The following is a 17,147-nucleotide window of genomic DNA, read 5'->3' as shown; positions in this document are numbered from 1 at the left end:
ACATAGATATTTAAACAGCAGTAAATTGCGCAAAAGTGCATTTACGTGCTGGTTGGGTGCATTGGCCACGCTAAATTCTCCCTCAGTGTACCCAAACAGGCGCCAGAATGTAAGTTTGTTGCAGTGTTAATGGAAGCCTACTTGCGACACTGATAAATAAACTTTATTGCAGCCCATGAAAGAATCTAATCAATATACAACTTGTACTTTTATGGATTTCACAGCTAATTAACTACTTATGAAGTGCAAACACCATGAGAAAGGCAAATGTGGTTGGCAATGTTTGAACAAAGAGAAGAGAGCAAACAAATGATCAAAAGGTTTACCTGTCCCGGAACCACTCCCCCTTGTACTATGGACTTGTCTGGCATTAAACCTCTCCTGCCTTCCATCCGATCACAGATATTCTCTTTTGTTCTTTTTCCTGCATTTCTTGTTCCATTTGCTTAAAACCTATTACATCCCTAACCTTTCCGGTCCTGAAGTTAAATCATCAACCTGATATATGAAGTCTGCTTCTCTCTTCACAGACGCTGCCAGACCTGCTAAGTACATTCTCAATTTTCTGTTTTTACTTCTGTTATTCTCAGGTGCTTGCTTGATATACAAGCTCAGATGAACAGCAATTCCCTAAGGTTCAGCAGGATGGAAGCCATTATTGTGAGACCCCATCACAAATTCCGTACTTTCCCACCCATTGATTTCCCCACCACTGTCTCAGGCAAAACTCAACCGTTTCAACAATGGCATCCCATTCAATCCCAAATTGTGATCCAGATCCAATATCACAAAGAATGCTTACTTCCACCACATTACAACTCCAATCTGATCTCAGATGATCTATTGTTGAAACCCTTATTTTGTTGCTTTCACACTCAACTGCTTTAGGGCTTGGTTAGCTGGCAATGCATTCTCAATAACCTGCACTTCATTCAAACTCTGCTGCACCAAATCCTGCTCACTTATCATCCCTGGCTTCACTGACCTGAAGTGGTTTTCAGTTCCCCAAGTTTCAAATTTTCTCCCCTCCATCTCTGTAAACACCTACATAATGTCTCCATTATTCTGAAAATGACATCTTTCTTCGTATATCCCTTTGCCCTCAGAACTGACAACCATGCTTTCAATGGCTTCAGAGAGTCGCAGAATTGTTATGGCGCAGGAGCAGGCCTTTTGGCCCATCATGTCTGCACCAGCTCTCCATAAAAGCAACATGACTTAGTGTCATTCCCCTGCCTTTTCCCCATACCCCTGCACATTGTGGCTATTCATGTAATTATCTAATGCCCTCTTGAATGTCTCGACGGAGCCTGTTTCCACCACACTTCCAGACAGCACATTCCAGACCCAAAACACTTTGTGTGAAAAAGCTTATTCTCACATCATATTTAATTCTTTTGCAAATCATTTTAAATCTGTGCCCTCTCATTCTTGATCCTTTGACGAGCAGGAACAGTTTCTTCCCCTCTACTGTGTCAAGCCCCCTTATGATCTTGAGCATTTTATGTCGGTCTGAGGCTGTGGGCGCAGAAACCAATTCTATTTAGGCCACAAAGGTTTTAATAGAAACAGCAGAAAGGTTGTATTGTTACAGTCCAGACTTCAGATCCCCAACTCCAGCAGCCTATAGAGACTCCAATGATATCACAGAGCGATCATGTGACCGTCCTCTTAAAAGGGCCATGCCACACCCACTAACTCCCCAAATACATATCAGAGTATCTCTATCACATCCTCTTAGCCTTCTTCACTCCAAGTAGAACAGTCCCAACCTCTTCTCATATCTGAAGTTTCTCATCCCAGGAACCATTCTTATAACTCTCTTCTGCATTCTCTCCAGTGCATTCGCATGCTTCCTATAATGTGGTGCCCAGGACTGTAAACAATATTCCAGCTGAGATCTAACTATGTCTCGTATAAGTTCAGCATAACCTCCTTGTTCTTATACTCTACGCCCTAATAATAAAATCCAGAATACTATATGCTTTATTAAATGCTCTCTTCACTCTGGCTTGCACTTTCAATGATCTATCCACATATATATCCAGGACCTTCTGCCCCTGCATCCCTTTAAAAATGTCACCCTCTATGTTCTTCCTACCAAAATGCATCACCTCACACTTCTCCACATTGATCTCCATCTGCTACATATCTGCCCACTCAGCCAACTTGTCTGTGTCCTTTTGAAATTCTACACTGTCCTCTTCATAGTTTACAATACTTCCAAGTTTTATGTCATCCACAAACTTTGAAATTGTCTCCTGCACACCAAGATCTAGATTATTAAAATATATATCAGGAAAAGCAGAGGTCCCAATACTGACCCCTGGGGAACTTCACTACAAACTTTCCTCCAGCCCAAAAAATATCCATTGACCATTACTCTCTGCTTCCGATTATTCAGCCAGTGTTGTATCCACTTTGTTACTGTCCCTTTTATTCCATCTCCTTTAAAACCCTTTTTAATTCCTATCTCTTGGGCCAAGTTTTAGGGCACCCCTGTGAGTTTATTCTTCGGCTCAGCATCCACCTTTTGCTTTCTGCCCATTCTGAAGTACTTTGGAGCAAATCTCTACAATTAGGTGCCAGGTGTGGCAGGTAAGTCAAAAATGAATTAGATTAGTGGGAACAAGAACAAGAGCATAGGATAAGTGGTTGGGGAAGCAAGATGCATTCAAGCACTTTGGTGTGAAATACTTTTGAGTCAGAGTTCACTCTACCCTTTCTTCTTCCACTTACCACATGGAAAATTGCTACCATTTATTAGAGTACTCAAGGTTACACGAAGTAAGGGAAAAGGATGTTCAAATACATAATTCTGTCTATACTATTTTGTTAATAACAGTCATTTTGATTCACTATTTCTGCAGTTGAACAGTATTGACATTTAATGGAAGGACTTCTGGAGTTTTAAAAAATTCACACAAACTTGTAATTTTAACAGGGACTCAGAAGAAAAGCCCAACAATTTGCTGTACTGCAATTATCAAAGAACTCATAAGGGGCTAACATATTTCTTAGTTTTTTAATGTAATTTCATGTGGTAACACAATTACATGCAGGCAATTTTCTTTTTTTAATGTGATCTTAACTTTCAGTCTGCCCAGGCCCTGCAAGTCGCTTGCTGTATTTTGTCAGCTATTAGATTTAAAGTTCATTTATTTGTGTCACAAGTAGGCTTACATTAACACCGCAATAAAGTTACCGTGAAAATTCCCTAGTCACCACACTCGGGCGCCTGTTCAGGTACACTGAGGGAGAATTTAGCATGGCCAATGCACCTAACCAGCACGTCGTTCAGACTGTGGGAGGGAACCAGATCACCTGGAGGAAACCAACGCAAACTTGGGGAGAACATGCAGACTCCACACAGACAGTGATCCAAGCTGGGAATCGAACCTGGGCCCCTGGTGCTGCGAGGCAGCAGTGCTAATCACTGAGCCACAGGTGCACTGAATGGCATTTGTGACCTTCCTAGGCTGCAAGACCAATGATGTAGCACAACCACTCTTGAATATTCAATATTTGTATGATATTCCACTCAGGCGTATGTAGAAGTACACATTTGCCTTCAGTAAACAAGGCTGTGGTCTTTTGGGCACTAAACATACATCTCAAGCTCCTGCGCACAACCGGAAATGATTTATTTTGCAGCTGTCCGCATTATGAGAATGCAAATAACATCTATTTTATTACTACTAAAAATGTACATTCTCTAACCCAGTTTTGCTCAGTCACACTAAGAAACAACCTGAGACAATTTCTTACAAATTGGAAAACCCATCAACCAAATCCACTTCATCTAAGTCTACCTGGCACAACAGATGAGATTTACTTGCTGTCTGAATATAGCATTTCAAGGTTTATTAGCTGACAATTTTTCTCAGAATATAATCCATTTCAAATTGAGATTTTTTTTCTGTTCAATATTACCTTCAGGGAAGTTAAAAGAAAACATATGATAAAAATGATATTCCAAGGAATAGGGCTCGCTGCAACATTTTGTGTGTTTCGGGGAGTTGATAAGAGTTTGTTTGGAGTACCGTTTTGATATTGAAATTGCGTTTGATAATCAAGAGCTGGGAAAGATCTGGCACCAAAATTGTTAAGAAACAGGAAAGGCCACTGGGCATAATTAAGCCCTATTAATAGCTTTCACCACCTGCATCCATCTTAACATGACATCTTTCAATCATTTATGAAATTATTTTCACCTACTCAAGTTGTGTGGGCCAATACTTCTAATCCTACATTTTTACACTCAACATATATTATCAATTGTATCCTCCAACTGCTTTAATAAATGATTCTCTTATGATGACAGAGATAACACTGACTGCTGTTTAAAAGCAATCGTGTGTATTGAGTGGAAAATCATTTTGGAACATCAGTGCTCTCACTCAAGTTCCGTTGCAGACTGTTCATCACGCAGCAGTTGGAACTGCAATGCTGCATATGACCTAAGAGGTTTAAGACAAAGCATGGATATGCAAGAATAACATTTTGAATTCATGAAGGTGCCAAATCTGAAACTGCAGTGTTGCGCCATTTTGTTTAAAAGACAATATTTAGAATCAGATAGTACCCGTGTTCTCCTTGTGTCTGCTTGGATTTCTGCCGGGTGCTCTAGTTTCCGCCCAAACTCCAAAGATGTGCGGGTTAGGCCATGCTAAATTTCCCCTTAGTGTCAGGGGAACTAACAGGGTAAATACATGGGGATACTGGGATAGGGCCTGGATGGGATTGTTGTTGGTGCCGGTTCGATGGGCTGAATGGCCTCCTTCTGCACTGTAGGGATTCTACGAGTACCATCTACCCATCAGTAGGAATGACATTATTCCCACTTGTTTCATGCTACATTCCTGATTAATTAATATATTTGTTTGGAGACCTTTACTAGAGTACCCATTGAATCCCCAAAAGGATAGTTTCAAAATTTCAATAAAGCACTGCACTAAAGAATTGCAATTCCTGGAATCTGAGCACAGAACTTTCCAAATGTTTCATTTAATTTCAAAATCCACCATTTGCTGCACGTTACGGACTTAGATAATATGAAAAAAAGTTCAAAGAAACAAAACTAAACATCCAGAACACGTTACTTTACCTCCCAACCGTGGAACTGAAAGGCACGACATGGATTCCCAAAGGTCCCCCATCATTGGAGACTTCAACCAGCTTTAGCACGCCACTGTGAGACAATGGTGAATGGAGTAACATCAAAATGTGAAGGAAACTCCGCAAAATAAAAACAAGATTTTATAATATCTGGAACAGTAAGTATTGCAGCTTGTGCGTAGCATACCTGAATATTAGTCTGGGAGCATGAAAAAAAAGGTCAGTCAACAAATTTATAAAAGCAATCTGAAGTGCACATTGTCTGACAGCACTAACCTGATGCAAACTACTCAGACAATCCCTTATGATTACATTTCCTTATCACATTAAAGCTGATCAGAAAAAATGCATCACTCGATAATTTGTCAATAAGCAGCGATGCGGTTAACAGATAAACACAAAAAAGATGCATCAACAAGTTGCATATTGAATCATATTTAAAATATATCCAATATTCATTCAGGCAGGGTTAATAAATATTATATTTTCATCATATTTCTTCAATAGCATTAAAGAATGTTGGTTCATTGGTGGTCTGATCAGTAAGTCACTGTCTGTTAAGGTGAGGTTATTAACAAACTTCAACCCAATGCAGTGGAGCCATCAGTGACAGAAAATGAGTGGAGAATCATTTTTCTGATGAAGGGTTTCCATATGAAAAATTTATGATGCTGACCGACCCGCTATGTCATTTCTGGGGGTTTTTGCATTTTTTAAAAAACCTTTAGCTTTTAAGTTTTATTTGAGCAGTACTCAATTCATTATAAGCTTTGGAACTACAGCACCCACCAATTAACAGTCATTCCAATAGGAACTCTTACATCAGACACCAATTATTTCCCCACTGTTTCCAACAGTATTTAATAAGTATAATTTTGCAGAAAAGGGAATGATTTTCCTGCCACATTGGCGGTTTCTCTTCAGCGGGTTCCACTGCCCAATAATGAACCTCGCCTCTTAGTACAATAGCCGTTGCAAGCTGATTCTTTGCCGTCTGCCTATATCTAAAAACAGCGTGTGATAATTAATATGTTACTGATGCAAGCGTACCCGAGCGAAAAATTCTGTCCATGCTCAAGGCAAGAATCAGCACGTCCAACTGGCTCAATCCTGTTGCTCTCCTCTTCTGTTCCATCATCCTCCTACAAGAGGGCAAAAAAATTCCAGTCACAAAAAAATAATTCTAATCACAACTACACTGTACACCATATTCAGGTAACACATTTCAGAGTTCACTGCATGAGAGAGATCACCACATTGCTTTCTGTATAACGCTACATTACACACAATTTACAGCATCTCCGCTTCTATCCTGATATAAGAATTGTACTGTATTTCTTTTCTTTCCATTTCAAAACTCATTGCAATAATTACTTGTCCTTATAATTTATGTAAATCTCGAATAACATCTCGTCAAGTGTAGTAATACACTACTAGAAATAGGAAACTTAACATTTTGTTAATCTCACCAACAGAAAGAAAGGGGATTTCAGTGCAAGCACTATGCTAAAATGAGTAAGGTTCTGACTAGAAACCTCATGGGGTGACTTTCTGCTGGTATCTAACCATTAAGTTCAATATAAAAGATCATTGTTAACTCATAATCCTGCCTTTCATTTTTTTGTCCACAGCTGCTTTTTCAGTACGACTTTAATAATAGCAACGCGAACTTCTGGGTAGATGTTTAAACAACGAAATAAATTGCATCAACTGAATAAACTCCCTCCTTAGCAAGGGCAAATCGTTCTGAACATCTCAGGATCAACAATTCAAGATAGAATAATTCTCCCATTAGGGCAAGGGGCAGGAGATTCAGAGTGGATTTGAGAAAAAAACTTTTTCACTCAGAGGGTGGTGGGAATCTGGAATGCAGTGACTGGGAAGGTAATGGAGACCGGAAACTTTACAAACTTTAAAAAATATTTGGATTAGCCCTTGAAACATCATAACATTCAAGGATATGGGACATGTGGAGGAAAATGAGAGTCATGCGCCTTTCGTGATAGTTATTGCCAGTGCAGACTCGATGGGCCTTTTCTGCACTGTGTGACTAACTTAACCATTGGACAACTGACCAGTCTGAGGAGCAGGAACAAGTCTGTATCAATTATTCCTTATAAGAGCTCAAACGTTATAGTTCTCCGACATCAAGTATCCTGCTAGAAAAGCAATCCATTCTTTCACCAAGTGGCTAAGAACATAAGAAATAGGAGCAGGAGTAGGCCATCTGGCCCCTCGAGCCTGCCCCGCCATTCAATAAGATCATGGCTGATCTGAAGTGGATCAGTTCCACTTACCTGCCTGATCCCCATAACCCCTAATTCCCTTACCGATCAGGAATCCATCTATCCGTGATTTAAACATATTCAACGAGGTAGCCTCCACCAGTTCAGTGGGCAGAGAATTCCAGAGATTCACCACCCTCTGAGAGAAGAAGTTCCTCCTCAACTCTGTCCTAAACTGGCCCCCCTTTATTTTGAGGCTGTGCCCTCTAGTTATAGTTTCCTTTCTAAGTGGAAAGAATCTCTCCATCTCTACCCTATCCAGCCCCTTCATTATCTTATAGGTCTCTATAAGATCCCCCCTCAGCCTTCTAAATTCCAACAAATACAAACCCAATCTGCTCAGTCTCTCCTCATAATCAACACCCCTCATCTCTGGTATCAACCTGGTGAACCTTCTCTGCACTCCCTCCAAGGCCAATATATCCTTCTGCAAATAAGGGGACCAATACTGCACACAGTATTCCAGCTGCGGCCTCACCAATGCCCTGTACAGATGCAGCAAGACATCTCTGCTTTTATATTCTATCCCCCTTGGCTGGATGAACTGCTCCTGTTTCTGTTCTTCATTGACTTTCATCTAAGCTCTTGAAAGCAACTCAGGTCAGTTTAGAGCTTGTGAATCTATGTTGCTTCAGCGTATTACGTATTTCAATTCCTATCAAAATCTATGTTCCTCCTTCAGAACCTGAAAACTTATAAAGGAGGACTGATGGGAGGATTAAAAAAAAGGACACGGCCAAAATTTTGAGACACACCGCAGATTTAAATAATGAAAACAAACACGAGAATGTTAACATGAAGGTACAATTAATGGACACTTAACCTATCCTACATTGCTCAGGTGCAGCACTAGGCTACCAAAAACAGTACTGTCCTCAAGTCATAAACTTTATCTGAGAGAAATGGATAGAAAACCTGTAACCAAACTGTGTGAGTGCGTAAAAATAATCAGCCAGCCATTAAGTGGCTGTGGACAGTGATCACACAAGATGGCTACACTCACAGTCTTTCTACAGCTGAAGGGAACTCTCAAGACGGGCAGGTGAATACAGCCTTGGTGACAAGAAGGGCAGAAAATCAAATTATAATTTTAAAAAGATAGCTTCATGATTTCATACTTGAATTCTGATTTGATATTTTGTAGGAGTCACTCAGTTCTCTACCCTGGATATTTAAAAAAAATAAATGCCTTTCTCAGAGTTCTTTTAAAAAGCTGAGACGCAATATCTTTCAGCAAATTTTAGGGTAGATCAGCAGAGCTTAAAATTCGGTGTTACCCAAGGGCTTGGGCATCAGTCAGCACAATGATGAAAAGCGAAGGCCCATGAGCTTGGCACACATCAACAGACAGTGTATTTAATAATTGAGAGGATATTAAAGCTAAGCGTAAGCTGACTATAAATTCTAAAGCAAATGTCGTCTGAGAACTTCTAAGCACAAAACCTCGACTATATGTCTGTACTCTGGCGCTGAACCAAGCAGCTACCATTTTGCCTTCTGTGTTGCACATTCGGACAGTGAATGGAAAAAGGAAAAGAAAAAGACCCTAAGCGCTATTTACTTCAGGGTGATGATATTTTCTTTCATGAATACCAGCATTCATTCCTATTCCATCTGTCAAGCATAAAGAATCAAGCTATTTGGAATTTTTGGAGGTCAAGCTGCATCTTTAAAGGCGCACAAATGTAAATTTGTAACAAAATGACCTAAATAAGACACTGATGTGAACATTATCTAGGCTTTTCTAACCAATATTACAAAAGTAATCACAGTCCTTCACTTCACTCGTGGTTAAAAAGCAGTGTTTTAGACAAATGTCTTCATTCAATGTCTGAAAGTTAAGGCTGCCTGAATGAGAGTCAATCATTCGTGCCAGACACACTTTGATAATGCGTGTGTCATGATACTTAAATATTTATGTGCTGACACAAGCTATGTCGCTGACAGTATTTCATAGATTGACACAAAGGTTAGTGCTAATGTGAGAACTCAGATGAAGCTTCAGTCCAAGCAGTCATGTCACTATTTTTCATGCTTATAAAGCTGGCCATATCGGGATTCGTGAACACTCAAAAACATTTTAAACACTAATCATTTTTAAAAAAAACTCTCTTCCACTACCTTCCACACGATTCAGAGTTCAAGTCCCAAACCTTGCTATAAACGCAACAAAAAAATTGAGGTTTAATGCAGTACTGAGGGAGTGCTGCACTGCCCGACCTGCCTGCTCCTGTGGATGCAAAAGTCTCTCTGGCACTATTTTGAAGATGTAGAGATGCCGGCGTTGGACTAGGGTAAACACAGTTGGAAGTCTCACAACACCAGGTTAAAGTCCAACAGGTTTATTTGGTAGCAAAAGCCACTAGCTTTCGGAGCGCTCTCCTTCAACGGATGAATGAACACCGCACGACAATCACCAGGCAAGAGTGTTCTCTTCCTGTTGGGGAACACTTCAGCGGTCACGGGCATTCGGCCTCTGATCTTCGGGTAAGCGTTCTCCAAGGCGGCCTTCACGACACACGACAACGCAGAGTCGCTGAGAAGAGACTGATAGCCAAGTTCCGCACACGAGGATGGCCTCAACCGGGATCTTGGGTTCATGTCACACTATCTGTAACCCCCACGACTTGCCCGGGCTTGCAAAATCTCACAAACTGTCCTGTCTGGAGACAATACACATCTCTTTAACCTGTGCTTAACGCTCTCTCCACTCACATTGTCTGTACCTTTAAGACTTGATTACCTGTAAAGACTCGCATTCCAACCATTATTTTGTAAATTGAGTTTGTGTCTTTATATGCCCTGTTTGTGAACAGAACTCCCACTTACCTGATGAAGGAGCAGTGCTCCGAAAGCTAGTGGATTTTGCTACCAAATAAACCTGTTGGACTTTAACCTGGTGTTGTGAGACTTCTGACTATTTTGAAGAACAGCTGAGAGTTATTCCCCATGATGTCTTCATCAATTTTCATCCTTCATTCAACATCATTAAAAAAAAGATTATCTGGCCATTAGTACATTGCTTTTCATGGGAGTCTGTTGTGCCCAAATTCACCATCACGTTTCCCACATGACAACAGTGATTCCATTTCAGAAAGTACTTCATTGGCTGTAAAAGACTTTTAAGATGTACGGTGATGGAGAAAAGCACTACTTAAATGCAAGCCTTTCTACATTTTTTTTAAGAAAAGAACTCGCCACTCTCCTCACGACACCGATTCTTAACACTGCCCTTCTTTCCACTTATGAACCATGAGGAAAGGTTACAAGGAGCGATACTCCCATTCTGAGCCACTAATTTTTGGTGGGTGGGGTTGGGAGACATGCATGTGCGCCAATTTGCGCATGCATTCCCGACGCATGCGCGTCTCCCACCGCCAGAGAGCAGGCACAGTCGGGACCATGCTGGAAACAGGCGGGAAGACCAGGTAACTACTTTAAGCCTATTTTCCATGTAATTTAAATGTGATTATTGGGTCTGGGACTGAATTCTTTGTGCTTGATAGCATTTCCCACCCCACCAGTACAGAGTCACTCTGGCGGGGCTTAGAGTAGCCCTCCCACCTTCAGGGAACGAGCAGGAGACCCCGAAGGAGTGAAGGGGGGGGGGGAATTTGGGGCCCCCCCAGGGGCTTGCTGGGCATGGGCACCCTGGCAGTGCCAGCCTGTGCCCCAGGCACTGTCCAAGGAGCAAATTTCCCATGCCCAGGGGACACCTTGGCACTGCCCACTGGACATCAGGCAGTGCCACGGGGTGGCGTCTATTGTGGGCGGGGCTTAGGGGCAATCGGTGGAGGTGGGATGGGTCATGCTGCCACTCTGCATGAGGGTCTGCTGGAGATCAGGGCGCTCCGGGAGGGGTGTGTGTGTGTGTGTGTGTGTGTCAGGGCTGGCCTGGGAATGCTTGCGCGGGCTGCGATCGGGCCATGGCGGGTTCTGGAGGGGCAGCACTGCCGGGGTCCCGGGCTGGCCAGCAAACTGCAGGCTGACAGTTCAGGGCACTGCGCATGCGCAAAGTTCCAGAACTGTCAGACTCTGGCGTGAATAGGCACTGCCTGCTTTTAATGATATTCACGATTAGGACCTCTACATTGCACAGTGTGGGAGATTCAAGTCTGAACTCCCACTGAAAAAACAATCTTGAATCACACCATTTTTCAGCACTTGGAATTTTTTTGGGAGAATCGCCCCCGTAATTTCACAGAGCATTTAATGTGTGCAGATATTTCATAAATTCAACCGGGAATTTACCTGTAAAATAATAACATTTAGTTTATTTATTAGTGTTACAAGTAAGCTTACATTAATATTGCAATGAATTTGTGAAAATCCCTGATCCCGGCGCCTGTTCGGGTACACTGAGGGAGAATTTAGCACGGCCAATGCAGTTAACCAGCACATCTTTTGGACTGTGGGAGGAAACCGAGCACCCGGAGGAAACCCACACAGACACGGGGAGAACGTGTTTTTAAGGATGTGGCTAAAATGCATTGTGGGGGTCAAAAATGTTAGCTACTTGAAGAGCACAAGGAGCATCCTGACTCACAGCAGAAACTTTGTTTTAATTCTTTAACAGGATGTGAGCGTCCCCGGCTCGGCCAACTTTTTCTGCCCATCTTTAATTGCCCTCGAGAAGAAGTGCTGGAGTGTATTTGGAATTTTTATTTTAAAACTGTTGGGCCACAAGGGTTGGGAACATACTTATGATAGATACCAAGCTCAAATCTGCAGAATACAATATGCAGACCAAAATTACATTGCTAACTGTACCTTAATGTGTGTTGTACTCTACCTACTACAGTCATTTTAAGGCGCATCAATTGGAACAAACATAAACACAGTATATCCCATTATAGGGGAGGCAATAGCCGAGTGGCATTATTGTTGGACTATTAATCCAGAAGCTAAGCTAATGTTCTAGAGACCTGAGTTCGAATCCCACCATGGGCAGATGGTGCAATTTGAATTCAGTAAGAAAAATCTGGAATTAAGAATCTACCGACGACCACAAAACCATCGCCAATTGCCAAAAAAAACCATCTGGTTCACTAATGTCTTTTAGGAAAGGAAATTGGCTGTCCTTACCTGGTCTGGCCTAAATGTGACTCCAGAGCCACAGCAATGTGGTTGACTCTCAACTGCCCTTGGGCAACTAGGGATGGGCAATAAATGTTGGCCAGCCAGGGCCAACCCATGTCCCATGAAGGAATTAAAAGGAACTCTAGCCGGTTCATCTTTGATATAAAACAACAAAATAAAACCCACAAAAGGGTGCAATGACTAATCTTGTCAGCTTGGATCTTGTATGTCTCTCTTGTGGAGGCCATGAATTGGATTTAATTTGAATTTGTATTTTGGAGCCCAAGCAAGGAGATGGATTTGGGCTTGCCCAGTCCATTCTCCATGTTGATTTTGTAACTTTAAGAATGGAGTAACTTTACAGGCGCAGAAGTTTAAGAAAGGAATTCCAGAGTCGAGAGCCCAGGCAACAGAAAGCATGGTCATCAATGGTGAATGCTGAAAATAGGGTATTGAAGCCAGAATTGGAGGAATTGTCCCAATACTGAAATTATTTGCTATTACTGATCCCTTGGAATTTCAGAAAAAGCCCATATTGTACTACAACCAGTGTGAATTTACATCAGCCTTCTTCCCCATTGTTGATTCAGAGGCAAGACCTCAATGAATGTAAAAGAGGAAGAGAACAGATGAATAAATTAGCTCAGTCAGAGAACACTGTAGAAATAAATCGCACTTAGGACATGATGGGCTACAGCAATGTCTTCCAGCACAGTCCAAAGATGTGCGGGTTAGGTTGATTGGCCAGGTTAAAAAATTGTCCCTTGGAGTCCTGGGATGCGTGGGTTGGAGGGATTGGCGGGTAAATATGTGGGGGTGGGGCCTGTGTGGGATTGTGGTCGGTGCAGACTCGATGGGCCGAATGGCCTCCTTCTGCACTGTAGGGTTTCTATGATTCTAATCCTGGTTCAAATCAAGCCCAAACTAACATAGATAAGTCCCAGTCCGGTTCCAACGTTCTACACATAAAAACTTCCCACAATCTAACACAGTTAGGCTCAAAAATTGTTACCTCACTTAAGGCCAAAACGTTGTGCGATCTCAAGAAGAAATTAGATATAGCTCTTGGGTTAAAGTGATCAAGGAATATGGGGGGGGGCGGGGAGGCGAGATCAGGATATTGAATTTTGATGATCAAAATGGACACAGTAAGAAACTTCACAACACCAGGTTTAAGTCCAACAGGTTTATTTGGAATCATGGGTTTTTGGAGTGCTGCTCCTTCATCAGGTGAGTGGAGTGCACATCATGATCAAAATAAACAGCAAAGCAGGCTCGAAGAGCCGTATGTCCTACTCCTGCTTCTAGTTTCTATGTTTCCAAGTACCATTAAATGTGAATTTCAAACTGATGTATTAGTGGATGCTTTGCTGAGGTGTTATTCACGATGCTCGAACAAAAAGTTTCACTCTGAATTGAAGCAGTACTACATGGTGATGTGTGCATAAGAAAATAGATCTTTTGCATATTCACTGACTTGCATCACAAATTCACGAGCACAAAAACACACACATAAAAAATTGGACTTGAACCACACTTGATTAAGAAGAGAGCACAGGCAGAATTATACAAACTCGGTTTCTGAATTGACATAATTAAGGTTAGAATTTTATCCAAATCCAAAAGACCTGCCAGTTTACACAGCAAGCAGCAACTTCTGTGAGACAGAAGGAGCAGGGAAACTTGATTACAGAAGATTGCTTTGCTCTGGGTCTAACACTGGTCAAATACTTGTGGGTGAAGCGGTTTCCTATTGTGCTGCCGCTAGTATGCTTCACGTCTTTTTACCTGTAATGGCATTTTAAAAGTCATCGTCAATCCCAAAGCTGCTGGAAGAGCATAACCGATATAAAGTCAAAATTAAATTTTAGTGGTCTGTCTTTGGGGTAGGGTCTGTCAAATTGTGGCAGTTGTACAATTGCTCTCTCAGTGCTGTCGAGTTGTCACTGCCGACTGGATTACCCTCTGCACCAGCTTTATTTAATCTCTTCCAGGGAGGGGGTGCTGCTCCCCAACTTGTCACACATCTGTCGTAAATTCCAAATTACAGATGCACTGGATGAAATGGAAGTTTAGAGTGATCCTCATACTTGGCCCGTTCCATACCCTTTTTACCTTGCAGCATTGATACTGACTGCAGCTACAAACTAGCAGTGTGCTGGAAAATAAATGAAGCAGAGCTGCTGTCAACTGAAGTGCCAAGATCCACCTAAAAAGGTAGACTTTGCCAAGACCTCCAGGGGCTGGAACACTTCAGAAACCTGGCTCCACAAGCAGATGTTGCTATTTATTTCCTATCAACGGACAGCGTGAAGATTCTGCCTGCCAGCATTCTCCAGTGATAGTTTACCAACTGCTGCTTTATATGTGGCTCCGCCCAGACACTAGACAAAACAGCCGCCTTTACCCAAGTTTCCTTATGTCGCTCTTTGATGCCACAGAGTCCCTCCAAATATAAACTCCGCTAAAAACACAGGAACAAAACTCAAAAGTATTTCACAACAGCCATGTACATTGATATAGCGCCTCTAACATAACAAAACATCCCGGAGCATTTCATAGGAACTTTATAAAACAAAATTTGGCACCAGCCACATAAACAGGTAGGTCAGAGGGGCAAAAGCATAGCACAGCACAGAACGACGCAGCGCGGAACGGCGCATTTATTCTATGTTCTGCTGAGCTGTGCAGTGCGGCGCAGCGCAGCACAGCATAGAATACCTACAGTGCTTAAGGAAGCCATTAAGCTCATCAAGCCTGCACTAACAACAATCCCACTCTGGCCCTGTCCCCATAACCCCACATATTTATCCTGCCAGTCCCCCTGACACTCGGGGGAGGCAATTTAGCTTGGCCAATCCACCTAACCTGCACATCTGTGGGCTGTTCAAGGAAACCAGAGCAACTGGAGGATACCCATGCAGACATGGGGAGAATGTGCAAACTCCATTCAGACAGTCACCCGAAGCTGGAATTGAACCTGGGTCCCTGGCGCAAAGAGGCAGCAGTGCTAACCACTGTGCCACCATGCTGTCCAAATTTGCTGAGAGAATTTCAGAGCTCAGGATCTGGGTAGCGACAAATGATGTGAAGTCATTGAGGAATGTGCAAGAAAGCAGAGTTGGAGAAACTCAGATGAGGAAACACAAAAGTGAAGAGGTTTCAAGAAAAAGAAAAGACTTGCTGTATAAAATTCTGCATCAGCAGAAAAAGATAGAGAACTTGCATTTCTTTAGCACCATTCTAAATGATCTTCCAATAATGAATTACTTCCGAGTGGCATTGACGCTCATTATGCAGATAAACACTGCAGTCAGTTCAACACTAATTGCCCTAAAGATGCACTAAAGGTGAATGGTGAGAAGATTAATCTTTGTTGATGTTGGGAGGAGGAGGAATGTTGGTCAGACTCTTCTTCAAATCATGGCATCATTCCTTCACCAGAGCATACAGACCAGGCTTTGATTTGATACTTCATCAGCAAGACAGACACGGCAAGGGCACAGCTCTCTCTATGAACTACACTGAAGCGGCAACCCAGATAATGCTCAAGCACTGAACTGCTTCCAACCAGGAATAAACTGGCACTTGATGCTTACAAACGACTTTGAATGTCATCATACCACACAATATGTTCAGCCCATTTTCAGTCCAAATTCATCAGTCCTTCAGTGTTAACAAACTAAAATCTCATTGGTTATGATCTTGCTGACAGCTTTTTATTTTATGCTCTTCGAGAACTTGTTTTGGAGAAACTGTTCCAATCTCCGTTAAAAACCACGATCCTACCCAAGTGATCTTCCATAATGCACTGAAGAACAACTACAAACCTGGAACACAGCAAGTATATATTTCTGTCCAATTAATATAGGGGACAAGATGCAATGTTATTCGACACCTGAACAAAGAACAAAGAAAATCACAGCACAGGAACAGGCCATTCGGCCCTTCAAGCCTGCACCGACCATGCTGTCCGACTGAACCAATACCCCCTACCTTTCTGGGGACCATATCCCTCTATTCCCATCCTATTCATGTATTTGTCCAGGCACCCCTTAAAACTTACTACGGTATCTGCTTCCACTACCTCCCCTGGCAGTGAGTTCCAGGCACCCACCACCCTCAGTGCAAAACACTTGCTTCGTACATCTCCTTTAAACCTTGCCCTTCGCACCTTAAACCTGTGCCCCGAGTAATTGACACTTCCACCCTGGGAAAAAGCTTCTGACTATCCACTCCATCCATGCCTCTCATAATCTTGTAGACTTTTATCAGGTCACCCCTCAACTCAACCTCCGTCGTTCCAGTGAGAACAACCAAGTTTCTCCAACCTCTCCTCATAGCTCATGCCCTCCATACCAGGCAACATCCTGGGTAAATCTTTTCTGCGCCCTCTCCAAAACCTCCACATCTTTCTGATAGTGTGGCGACCAGAATTGAACACTATATTCCAAAGTGCAGCCTACCTAGGGTTCTATAAAGCTGCACCATGACTTGCCAATTTTTAAACTCAATGCCCCAGCCGATGAAGGCAAGCATGCCATATGCCTTCATGACCACCTATCTCCCCTCTCAGATGAGCACAAATCTTTACAGCAAATAAAGAGGTATTGAAATGAATGGAATTAACGTATCACCATTGTTTAAGGTGCAGTTCAGACTATC

The 17,147-nt window shown here is 42.3% G+C and overlaps 1 protein-coding gene across 4 annotated transcripts in view; it reads right to left on the bottom strand.

Annotated features, from left to right (window-relative positions):
• pard3aa (par-3 family cell polarity regulator alpha, a) overlaps positions 1 to 17,147 on the bottom strand; it is an 847,887-nt gene that overhangs the window by 344,498 nt on the left and 486,242 nt on the right. For all 4 annotated transcript variants that reach the window (XM_078233098.1, XM_078233104.1, XM_078233102.1 and 1 more), the window contains exons 6-7: positions 6,169 to 6,260; positions 5,108 to 5,191 (exon numbers count right to left, since the gene is read on the bottom strand). In XM_078233098.1, coding sequence (XP_078089224.1) covers positions 5,108 to 5,191; positions 6,169 to 6,260 — 176 coding nt within the window. The remainder of the gene's footprint in view (positions 1 to 5,107; positions 5,192 to 6,168; positions 6,261 to 17,147) is intronic.

Source organism: Mustelus asterias, chromosome 2 (assembly GCF_964213995.1).
Source record: "Mustelus asterias chromosome 2, sMusAst1.hap1.1, whole genome shotgun sequence".
In the NCBI taxonomy this organism is placed as follows: domain Eukaryota; kingdom Metazoa; phylum Chordata; class Chondrichthyes; order Carcharhiniformes; family Triakidae; genus Mustelus; species Mustelus asterias.
The sequence above is the reverse complement of the archived record's forward strand: the minus strand, read 5'-3'. Positions and strand labels throughout refer to the sequence as shown.